The sequence below is a fragment of the Nestor notabilis genome, unplaced genomic scaffold, assembly GCF_000696875.1.
Source record: "Nestor notabilis isolate BGI_N333 unplaced genomic scaffold, ASM69687v1 scaffold19306, whole genome shotgun sequence".
Classification (NCBI taxonomy): Eukaryota; Metazoa; Chordata; class Aves; order Psittaciformes; family Psittacidae; genus Nestor; species Nestor notabilis.
In genome coordinates, this window is record NW_009932719.1 from 966 (window position 1) to 13,326 (window position 12,361).

General features: G+C 40.5%; 1 protein-coding gene across 1 annotated transcript; it reads left to right on the forward strand.

Annotated features, from left to right (window-relative positions):
- Positions 1 to 280: 280 nt before the first annotated feature.
- On the forward strand, positions 281 to 12,116 carry TEC (tec protein tyrosine kinase; the record flags this gene model as incomplete). Its single annotated transcript, XM_010016544.1, has 13 exons — positions 281 to 321; positions 710 to 888; positions 1,771 to 1,836; positions 3,591 to 3,645; positions 3,806 to 3,885; positions 4,422 to 4,555; positions 5,412 to 5,486; positions 6,221 to 6,392; positions 6,551 to 6,767; positions 7,287 to 7,351; positions 8,396 to 8,514; positions 8,868 to 9,025; positions 11,917 to 12,116. Coding segments are annotated over 13 exons (1,439 nt in total), but the record flags the coding sequence as incomplete, so codon positions are not given.
- Between the last annotated feature and the right edge of the window lie 245 nt (positions 12,117 to 12,361).

Genomic DNA, 12,361 nt, shown 5'->3' on the forward strand with positions numbered 1-12,361 from the left:
TGGTTCAGGGATCTCTGTGTAGAACATTCTGGTGTGGCACAGACATTGCAAAATATATGGTAAATGTAGCCTGCTGGCTGATTTAAGATGTTTTCTCAAGAATCTTTAATCAATGTTTTCCCAATGCTTAATTGGAAGTTTCTTTGCTTTCTGACTTACTAAGCTATCCTGAAGGCTAGATAAGTTATTAAAACTTTATCTGACATTTACACCTTTTATTTACTTTTCTAATTTATGGCTAAATGGATAGCACAAATCCTTTCCTGTGCTTTGTTTCTAGGTGTAATGAGATTGCCCTCTCCAGTGTCAGAAAAAAGCGTGGTAGGTAGAATCTTCAAAATGTTGAATAGATAATTGCTGCTTTTTGAGATGGTGTTTAAATTTCCCGAGATTCTTCCCGTATCCTGGAGCAAAGGTCTATTTCTGTATATGTCAAGGGGCATCATGTTCCATCTCAGGCTGGAAAAATTCCCACAGAAGTTTAGCTGCACCTATTACCTGTATCTGTACGGCTGGTAGGAGAGGCGGTCAAAAAAGCAGATGCCAGCTGGTGTTGCCCTTTACTGGCAGCTGTGGGGCTTCAGCACAAGTCAGCCCCATGGATGGCACCCAGATGATTGTCTGCTGGTTTGCACTGGTGTGATGGTGAGGGTGGCAGGGTGGAATAATGGAGCCAAGTGGGATGATAACAGTGTTGGGTCATTTTCAGCGAAGGCCTCCACCACCTGTTCCTCCAGAAGAAAATGGGAATGAAGAGGAGGAGGTAGTGGTAGCAATGTATGACTTTGAGCCTACAGAACATCATGATTTAAGATTAGAGAAAGGTGAAGAATACACAGTGATAGAGAAGAATGACCTTCACTGGTGGAAGGCGAGAGACAAATATGGGTAAACAAGAGTTCCTTATTTTTCATTATGAAGTTTATAAGGCTGTTCCCACGTTGTAGTTTTTGTTGACACATAGTCAATATAGAACAGTATTAGACCACATTTGAGACCCCAGCCCTGAAATTTCATTCATATTTTAATTCCCACATAGAAACCAATTTAAAATAGTGTGGTTCTTGATAGATTGTGGGGCCTGTGTGCAAAGACTGTTACAGACCTGAAAGCTTCTCCCATTGTATTTCCTGTCAGGCTTTATGGTTTCCCAAGTAAAGCATTAGCCAGCCTGCAAAACCTCGCTAGACTAGTACAGTACTCCCACTTCCCAGGGGAACGGCTCATTAGGGAGCAATATGGTTAACACTCAGCTCAGCAGGCTTCAACTTCCAGACTTGTGTAATCATCATCTTATTTAATAGCTGGATCATTAGGGGAATCTTTACATGAGTTGATAGAGAGTTATAGTGAGATGCCTTAATTACTACAACTTTACATTCCCTAGATTAAATTTTTTTCCTGTGATTTTAAAGGTGGAAACTTCAATATTTATCAGGTCCCTGTTGCAAGATGTTAGGGGTAATTGCAAGTTACTAGGCTGTGGCAGGCTCCAAACATATTCCCAGTGACTGATTGGGACTTTCAGGCACAGAAGTGACAGAGCAGCAGAGAGTTATTCTCTTTTACCTCTTTTGCTTGGTTTTCTTGGACACTTCTTTTGCCTCTAGGAACCCTGAAAGTTAATGTGGAAATGCTAATGCAGAGAATTAGTTTCTGTATAATCAGTAGTAGAGTGGGTGGATCAGTAATGAATTACAGCAAGAGACCTCTGCATGTAATGCAATATGTTTTCACTCAGATTTTATGTATTTATTTATTTATTTTTAGAAAACAGGGGTATATTCCAAGCAACTACGTAACAGGAAAGAAGTCCAACAATCTTGATCAATATGAGTAAGTGAATATTTGAATTAAGATCTGGAAGATCATAAAACAGAATTTGTGTGTTAAGAACGACAATGTATTTTTTAAGTTTTGAAGGCAATTATTTACATACAACAGCAATTTTCTCAGATACAAAACTATTTGAAATGGGCATGTATTTGTTCTGATTCTTCTCACTGATTTTGCTGTGAATTATAATGTAGAGACAAGTGAGATGGCCATCAGGCATGTAGTTTTTGGGCTATCACTATTGAAGTGAAAAAACCTCTCCTAATTCTCTGCTAGACAAAGGGAAACGTCAAAGGAAATTTAACCATTAAGTGTGCTGAATGTTGTTTTTTTTTTTTTTTTACTTTAATGTGAAATGTTAAGCCAAAGTGTGTGGCAGTAAGATAGTAGAGTGGAAAACACTGGAAATCGTTCAAAGAAAACATAACATATCGGACTGTGGAAGGCAGTTTGGTTTTAAGGAAAGGTATCACTTGGTGCATTTTAAGTCTCAGTGTATGTATGCATGTAACTTATCAATTATAAAAAATAGCTTTTTCTAAAAAAATGCTTTTTTCGGTTGTTGTTTAATTATGGAGTAGTTATTAATTTAACACTGTAGTCTCCAAGTCTGTTGTTCTTGATATTCAAATTTCAGTATAGCATAGATTGTTGTGCCTGAGAGCTTAGAACGTATTTCATGACTTAGATAAAATGAAAATGGAGCTGTAAGGAAATAATAATTAAAACAAGTTTACAAACCCACGTTAGTAGCCCCAGAACTCTACTCTCATCCATGTATGGCTTCTACTGCTGTGTTTTGATAGAAGGTAGAATTTCATCTGGGGTTTTGCCCTCAGCTTTACTAGAGGGAATTCCTTGTTCCTTGTTGCTTTCTCATCTTACAGTCTCTGGCTAAGAGCCCTGCCATGTTCTGGGCTGGGCTGCGGGGCTGGCAGAAAGGGAAGGAAGGAAGGAACTGGGTTGCCTTATCTGGTCCAGCCACTTTGTGCTTACCACCTTGAGACTGTAGTTCTGAGTCACTGCACAGTCCAGGGGGCATTACTGCAGGTTATCTACCAACAGCAAGAAACCACTAGCTCTGGAAGAGCAGAACTTGATTAGAGGCTGCTGTGCCACTTCCCTGCTTGGTTACCACCATGACAGCATAGCCTAAAACCATTGCATCACACCATTTGCAAGTAGTGTTTGTTTTTCCTTTTTATATTATTTGCTGCAGCTGGCTGAAATGTCAGTGCTTCTGTGGCTGCCTTAACCTGCCCATGCAGCACAGAGCTCAGGGTTGTCCGGCTGTGACATTTAACTCGCTTTCGATCTCCTCTTAGGTGGGTTGTCCCTGGAGAACCAGAACCATGAAGTTATTGAATGAAGTAGGAGTCTAGCAGGCAGCTCTGCAAGTAGCTCAACTGGTGTGCAGGCAGCTGCTTCCCTGGGGCTGCTAGCGTGCCCTTGGGCTGCTGTTTGGAGCAACTACTGCCACCAGCCTGCGTGGGTTTGAGAAGTTTTTGCCAAGTACCTGAGCTTTACTGCCTTCTGTGGGCTCCCGCTGGATTTGTTTCAGGGCATTTTTATGGGATAACTGCACAATATAAGAGAGACTGATCCTTTTGCACATTAACAAAGGAACAAAATTCAGTTCTAGACCTTCGCTTACCATAAAACTATTGAATCTGTTGCTTTGTAACACTTTGCTTCAAGCATTTTAGGTAAATAATGCACCTTAAGAAGTTTTGGTTACTGATGTTGTGTTTCAGGTGGTACAGCAGAAACCTGAACAGAAGCAAAGCAGAGCAGCTCCTCAGAAACGAGGTGAGCTCAGCAGCCTTGCAATATTAACCATGAAATTCACATAAGGTGACTTCTCTTATTAAAGCAGAGGCTTATTTTGGCATGCACAAATCACAGTATGAGTTGAAGAGACACACAGCTTAAAACTGCTTGTACAAAACTGTCTATGCTTGCATTTTAGGATAAAGAAGGTGGTTTTGTGGTGAGAGACTCAAGTCAGCCTGGCCTGTACACAGTTTCCCTTTATACAAAATTCGGAGGGTGAGTTTCTGTGGCTGCTCTGTGCACCTTATCTTGTCTGAATCCATTTGCATCTGTATCCAAATCCATGGGCTGGGTAAAGCCCTGGAGAGAGCTCAATAAAGAAACAAGGGCTGCTGTGATAGAAATGATGGATAACTAAAATGAGCTTCTTGATTCCATGGTTAGACCACGTTGGGTTTGATCCAATGTCGACGTGAACCTCCACCCAAAGAAGGTCTTGCTCTCCCACCCTGTTCAGTCACTTCCTTCCTGCCAGCCCACATGTTTGCATTGGCATGTGGTGAGCTCAATCAGGGAGCTTGCTGGGCTGAAAATGAACCTTTTGCGGGTTAATGTTCAACTTCATCTCAGCACTGGGATGAAGGTGAGTCACCAGCGCTTGGGATCTTTGATATTCAGCTGTTCCTGAAGCATGTGGCACTGGGCACCCACGCCAGCCCTTGTGGTTTCCTGTTCCTAGTCAATGCGCTTCTCTTAAATAATTCTCAACAGATAGCACGGTGTTGTTGTTATTGTTGTTACTGTTTTTCCAGAGAAGGTTCATCTGGAATAAGACACTACCACATAAAAGAAACAGTGACGTCACCAAAGCAGTACTACCTCGCAGAAAAACATCTCTTTAACTCCATTCCAGAAATAATTGATTATCATAAACATAACGCAGCAGGTAGATGACTTGGAATTTTTTCTGTTGCTTAGAGTTGATTTGAAAAGGAGTGTGGGATGTTTAGGTTTTTAATTGAATAAAACTCCTAAACTGGTTTTTAAAGATGCTTCTTTGTCAGGAATAAGTGCATTTTCACTTTTCTTTTGATATAGGCAGTAATTTGAGAGGTTTTGTGTGTGCGTGTATATATAAATAAATGTATAAGTATGTTACTGTCCCCAGAGTAACAGAAGAATAACTGTATCAAGTCAGGGAAAAATCATTCATTTAGCTCCATGTAGCATTTCTTATCAGCTGCCAGTAACCCACAGCGGATGGAGAGGGATGGTACTTCCCCAGAATATGCTCCACTGATACATACTGCTGATCACCACTGCTTAGAATGATCTAACCTTCCCACTGAGCAAAGAGATGAGGAGAACAGTAATGTAGTGTTCATGAAATGACTAGAGATGAGTCTTTGTAAAGGTTAGACTGTGGATCTATGGGCGATGGCTGAAGTTGATGTCCATCTGCTGTATAATGGGATCGGAGAATTTAGGAATCAGGTTCAAGGCATAGATACTAACAGAGTATATTTTTTTCTAAGTCCAGTCCGTACGCAAATTGCCTGTATGAGCTGTGGTTTCCAGATGTTTGTATCAAATTCAGATCACCCAGCATTTCCTATTGATATTCTGGAAAAAAACCCTCTTGTAGCAACTTAGAATAGTAAACATAATAGCAGAAAATATGGCCAAAGCTATATATAATAAGCTTATTGTTAATCAGTGTTGAACTCTGCAGTGTGCAAGTGGCTGATTTGCTGCCTGGCACTATTTCGGAAGTTAATTCTTGAATTGTCATTGAATGTCAGGTCTTGTTACCAGGCTGCGTTACCCAGTGACCCCAAAGAAGACAACAGCACCAACAACGGCAGGATTCAGCTATGGTAATGGCATGTTATATTCATCTACATGTATATTTTCTAATGATTTTCTGTATGTTAAGATGCTACAATACTTTCTAAAAATTTTTGAAGACTTACTTTTGTACTGTGATTGGCTTTGAGACCCTTGCAAAGAGGATTGGCATGCCAAGGCATCATGGCTGGTGGTAGGCATGTGGTGCCAAGGGCGCAAGTGAGGAGAGGCAGAACATGCCACTGGTGCTTCACAGGAATTTGGCATCTTCCATCGTGCTTTTTATGGGCACCTTGAGCTCTGCCTTTGGCTCCTTCATAAGCCTTCAGACTTATGATTCAGCCTTGGCCCTTTGATCTTTGTGGAGGGGTTACTTTTTTCTATATATAAATTTGGAATAACCTGTTTTAGGCATGGCCCATCAGGAGATGTGAGCAGCTTCTATGCATTGACACAACTTTCTATGATGACAGCTTGTTGAAGTGAAGTCTGATAATACCAGTATGTAATTACTGGCCTCAGGAAAACTTGAGGTTTGCCTTCTGTGTTGGTCAGAAGCTGCTTAAAGGTCATGTCTGCCTAAAAGTTTGTTTGATTTTTGAGGTATAGAAGTGTTTAGTTTGCAAGTTAATTCTAAGACATTTTCTCCCTAAATTCCCTGGTTTGCTAGTAATCCATTTTCCCTTTCCTCTTTCTTATCATCTACCAGTTCAGTAGGTTCCTTAATACAGGAGTCATGGGCTCTCATTTGTTTTGTTTTTAGAAAAATGGGAAATTAATCCCTCAGAACTGACGTTCATGAGAGAACTGGGGAGCGGTCTGTTTGGTGTAGTGCGCCTGGGGAAGTGGAGGGCACAGTATAAAGTGGCCATCAAGGCAATTCGGGAAGGTGCGATGTATGAAGAGGATTTCATTGAAGAAGCTAAAGTAATGATGTGAGTTGTGTGTTTGGCACTTCTATTTCCAGTTCTAGGCCTCTGATACCATATACTGCTTATAAATAAAACACTTTGGGCAGGTGGTATTCTTGCAGTTTTGTGGGGTGGAGAACTGGGTGGAGGAAATAATGTCAACATGATCTCAATCTTTTCAGGAAGCTAACACATCCTAAATTAGTACAGCTGTATGGTGTGTGCACGCAACAGAGACCTATTTACATCGTGACAGAGTTCATGGAGCATGGCTGCCTTCTCAATTACCTGAGGAAAAAACGGGGAGTTTTGAGTAAAGATGTCCTGCTCACTATGTGCCAAGATGTATGTGAGGGAATGGAGTACCTGGAGAGAAACAGCTTTATCCACAGAGACCTGGTAACATCCCATTAGGCAGTACAATCCTTTGAAATTTTTATTTTTGACCTTTCCATTCCTTTTTTGAAGCAGCCTGTTTGTGAATAACTGCTTTTGTTCTTGCAGAAAACTAGATGTAGTTGAAGTTGGCTCTTCAGAGTCTAATCAAGTCTCTAAAACTGCTTTGTACAGGCAATGATAAGAGGTTTCTCTCTCCGAAGAAAATGGAATGAAATCTTTCTGAAATTTTTCTAAACAGTTAATGGCTATTTGCACTGATATAATAGCATATCTCTGTTATAGATAGGTGCCATTTTCACTACTCATGAATCCCTTGATGATAACTTTTTCTGATGGTACTTTTACAAAATGGTTTAGTTGTCAAAACAGTACTATCACCTTTTATAATGAGAATACAGCACTGAGCTTGGTAAAATATGAACTTGCTAAGCAATGAGGACAAAGTCCTTATTAGACTGTTGTAATTTGTCTGCAAGAGACTGCAAGTTTTTCATCCAGCTCTAACCATTCCACTTGCAGGCTGCCAGGAACTGCTTGGTGAGTGACTCTGGAGTGGTCAAAGTATCGGATTTTGGCATGACGAGGTATGGCTGGATGTGCAAACACACTTGTGGGGATTTGGGAAATGTACTTACTTAGCCATAAGGCAACACATGCCCAGCAAAATTATGTGCAAAAGTTACCTTTTTTGACCTCTCTAAGGAACATCCTTCAGTCACATTTTCCAGGTGCCTTTATAGCCCGTTCTGTTGTCACGTGTCAATTTCCTTACTAATTTTAATTTTTGAAAATCAAGACTATGTCAGTTTGTTCTCTAGAGAAGTAAGTGTGTCTAGTGCTCACCATGCAGAGGCCTGGCCTTGAACTCACTCCATTGTCTGATTGGTCTTCCATTAGCAACTTTCTATTAGCATCTCTGAAAACCTTACAAATATCTTGTAGTGATGCAGAAAGCATATTAGAGCTTGTTTCTTGGACAGCAGAGCTCATGCTGCAGTGATAATAGTTGTTAGTCTGTATTTTGGTAAATAAATGATAGAAAGAGGCTGTTTGAGTTTGCTATCCTCTTGGGGTAGGTGGTTCAGAGTTGCATCTTGCTAGCCAAAGTGCTGGGAGGTACTGGGACCGGGTGAGGGGTTAATTTCCTGCCCTTGGTAGCACCACAGGGTTCTGCATTGGGTGGGTGATGTGTGTATGAAGCAGGGAGTGGGGAGCAGAGCTTACAAAGAAGGTGTTGGGCACCATGGTTTGAGCGTGCTCTTCTGGGCGTTTGCCACCTTTCTGTGCTGCTGAGTTTGCATGTCCCCTGACGTCTGAATTCAGACTGGCCAGTGAGAAGCAGAGCAAGAAATTAATGCTTTTGCATAATTTTCTTTTGCAATACAGACATTCAACTTGCAACTGGCCTGTTTTGTATAGCAAATAATCAAAATGGTCATAATCAAAATGAACTGGGTTTTGACTGAAACCTTAGTACTGCATCGGAGAAGCTATTTTTGTTGTGGGATGGAAACAGTCATGGCCAGTAGGTGGCAATAGGAGCTTCTAATATCCAAATCTAAATAACAGTTTGCAGGCCTGGAGGCCGACTAAAGGATATTTATTTATTTATTTATTTATTTCCCCAGGTATGTCCTTGATGATCAATACACAAGTTCCTCAGGGGCTAAATTTCCTGTGAAATGGTGCCCCCCAGAAGTCTTTAATTACAGCCGATTCAGCAGCAAATCAGACGTGTGGTCATTCGGTAAGACATTCATCATTGAAAGAAAGCACTATTTTTACATTTTATCAGTAGCAGTGAAGCTCCAGCTATTGGGAAGGGTTCAGGCAGCTGAGAAGAAGCTCAGAGCAACCATTTGCCATGGTTTTATGCTTGCATAAATTTCTGCAGAGACCTTTAGAACTGTTAGTTATTAAACTCCATGCTACTAGAATAAGATTTTTTTTTTTTCAGCGATGATACATGTGAACACTTCCTAGAATATGGATTTCAAACTATTTATCTGTTAGAAATCCTGAGCCCTGAGCTCAAAATAAACGTATATATTTTAAGAAGTTATTTACTTATTGCCTTACTTTTTATTTTCCTTTTTTCAGGTGTTTTAATGTGGGAAGTATTTACGGAAGGAAAAATGCCCTTTGAAAAAAGCTCCAACTATGAAGTAGTAACAATGATTAGCCAAGGACATCGCTTGTATCGGCCTAAACTAGCCTGTAAGCAGGTGTATGAAATGATGATGATGTGCTGGCAGGAGGTACATACTTCTTATTTGTCTTTGAGTTGAAAAAGGATCAATCTAACAAGAAAAATTAATCTCTATTGCAGCGTTCTGATGGTATCCATGCTTTCTTGGCTATTAATGTGTATATTGACAAGATAAGGATCTCCTCCTGGTTAGCAACCAAACTAGAGCTGTGATAAGAAAAACAAGGGCATTTATATGAAATAAATGGACTGTCAGATTAAGTGTGCAAAGGCATCTAGTAACAAAATGAAATAATTGCTAAATCTATGCTAGTTATGATTATAGCTGCATATGAATGCTGCTAGCAAAAAAATTCAGTCAGAACAGCCCAGAGTTGGTGAATCTGATTTTTATATTGCTTTAGTTTATTAATCATTACAGATACATGCCAGAATGACTGAAAATATTTTGAAAGGAATACTTCATTACTTGATCATAAATTATATAGGAAATAAAGACTGACTTGTAGTTGACTTTAAATACAAATCCCAAAATTTATAAAGAAAGATAAATATATACTGTACTATTAATCCTCCTAACCCAGAATGATACTCACTGTACAGTTTTCATAGGTCAGAGGGGCAGCAAAACAAAATCTAATACTTGATCAACTAAATTAGTATAAAATAATTTTTGTAGTATTAAAGCAAAAGGTCTCTAAGGATAGGTGCATTTAATGAGATGCCTCTGCTTTTGAGAGAGCAGTTGAGGAAACCAAGAATAGAAAGAGCTACATGATTTATTTCTAGTTAATCTTTGACGGAGGGGCGCTGGGGAAAAACTGTTCTTTTCCCGTAATAAAGATGACATAGTGTCTGACATTTGTCTTCTCCTCAAAGGTGCTGAAACAGAGAGCAATTTAGTCATCAAAGCAGCTGGTGGAGATCTCAAACTTACAAACCAGTTAGCTTATGCAGCAAAAAATACGTTAAACACAGCAGTGCCCTGGAGGGCAATGGAATGACAATATCTGTAGTTCAAAAAAGGTATTCACAGGAGACAGGAAACTACATCATTAGATTAATTTTTTATTTCTTTTTGTACTTGGTAACCAGCTTGAAATGGCCATTAAAGTGGAATAATAAATTATCTGAAAGATAATGATAAGTTATTTGTTAATGCTTTTTGAATATTAATATGTATTTATAGGACTTATATGAACATCAATGACTTGATTAAAAAATACTAATTTCATCAGGGGTTATTAACAATAAAATCATAGAATGCTTTGGGTTAGAAAGGACCTTAAAGCTTATCTAGTTCCAACCCTCCTGCCATGGTCAGGGGTGCCTCACACTAGACCATGTTGCCCAAGGCTCTGTCCAGCCTGGCCTTGAACACCGCCAGGGTTGGAGCATTCACAACTTCCTTGGGCAACCCATTCCAGTGCCTCACCACCCTCACTGTAAAGAACTTCTTCCTTATATCTAACCTGAACTTCCCCTGTTTAAGTTTAAACCCATTACCCCTTGTCCCACCACTACAGTCCCTAACGAAGAGTCCCTCCCCAGCATCTCTGTAGGCCCCCTTCAGATACCGGGAGGCTGCTCTGAGGTCTCCACACAGCCTTCTCCAGGCTGAACAGCCCCAACTTTCTCCGCCTGTCTTCATACAGGAGGTGCTCCAGCCCTCTTATCATCCTCATGGCCCTCCTCTGGACTTGCTCCAACAGTTCCATGTCCTTTTTATGTTGAGGACACCAGAACTGGACACAATACTCCAAGTGAGGTCTCACAAGAGCAGAGTAGAGGGGCAGGATCACCTCCTTTGACCTGCTGGTCATGCTTCTTTTGATGCAGCCCAGGATATGGTTGGGTTTTGGGGTGCACGCGCACACTGCCGGCCCATGTCGAGTTTCTGATCAATCACCCCCCCCAAGTCCTTCTCCGCAGGGCTGCTCTGAATCTTTTCTCTGCTCAACCTGTAGCTGCGCCTGGGGTTGTGTTGACCCAGGTGTAGGACCTTGCACTTGTCTTGGTTAAACTTCATGAGGTTGGCATCAGCCCACCTCACAAGCATGTCCAGGTCCCTCTGGATGGCATCCCTTCCCTCCAGCGTATCAACCGAACCACACAGCCTAGTGTCATTGGCAGTCTAAATCTGAACCTAAAGCAGTCATCACACGGGAGAGAAAGAATCTTTGCGAATCACAAACAGGATACAAGTAATGGCAACATAATGTCAATCTTTGTCATGAAATATTATTAACTGTAGGTACATCTGTCCTCATTTAACAAATTTATTAATGCAGAGGGAAGTGAATACTGCGGCTTCAAAATTCAGCAGGTGATACAAACGTGTAAAAAGGTTGATAAATGGAGGAAAAGTGCAAGTTACCTGGGTATTCAGAAGATGAACTGTTTCAGCAAGGTCAGAGAAGAGACTAAGTCAGTGTATTGCTTAACTAAAGAGAACAAACAGGATGTTATAACAAATAAGGAACTCTATGGAAAATGAAGTAGACAAAGGATGCTGTTGTGTAATTCATTACGCAGTTTCATTTCAGAGTCAAAATAATGTTGAAGTAAAAGAGGCTTCAGAGAATTACACTCAAAAATCCTTAAGAGCATGAACAGCTTGTATGGTGAAAGATTGGAGCAATTCACTGGGGGAGGTGGGGATAGGGAATTAAAATGCAAAAGCATTGCTCTGTGCAAAATGGTGAATTATGTGGAGTGCAGTCCAGCAATGCTTATTTATGCTTTTTCAAAGCATAAAAAAAAAGGTGACGCTTCCTGAGATAGTGACACATCTATAATCCACACAAGGAAATATTTTTGTGTCACATTTAGTGAACAGCAAATTAATCTCCACAGAATCATATCAAGACCAGTAATTTAGCAAAATGAACACAACTTTATTGCTTTGTGATCACAGCTGTGCATGCTTTTTATTGTCAGAAACCAGAGGGACGCCCAACTTTTGAAGAGTTGCTTCACGCAATCATTGACATTGCAGAGGGTGAAGATGCTTTCTGAAAAAATACAGCAGCAGCACAAGTACAGGAAAGAAGCTACTTTCCCGAGATGTGACTTCACCATTTCTTTCTGAAAGCTTGATTCTGTGAGCTGCTGAATGCTGCTGAATAGTGTGGAGAACCTTCAGCATCTGATCTACTCCAGTACAATGACAGTTTTATGTGATGTTGGGAAATAAGCAAAGTGTCTTCAGCAATAGTAGCAGTCTCTGAATTTTCCCTGGGAAGCCAGCATAGCTGGGAAGTTGAGCTCTTTATGGAGGAAGAGAGAGAATGTGCCCAAAGTCCAGGAGCCTAATTTGTATTTAGTGGGTTGGGTTTGTGTACATACAGTCTATGTTTCTGAGTTTCTCTTTACACAGGCAGTA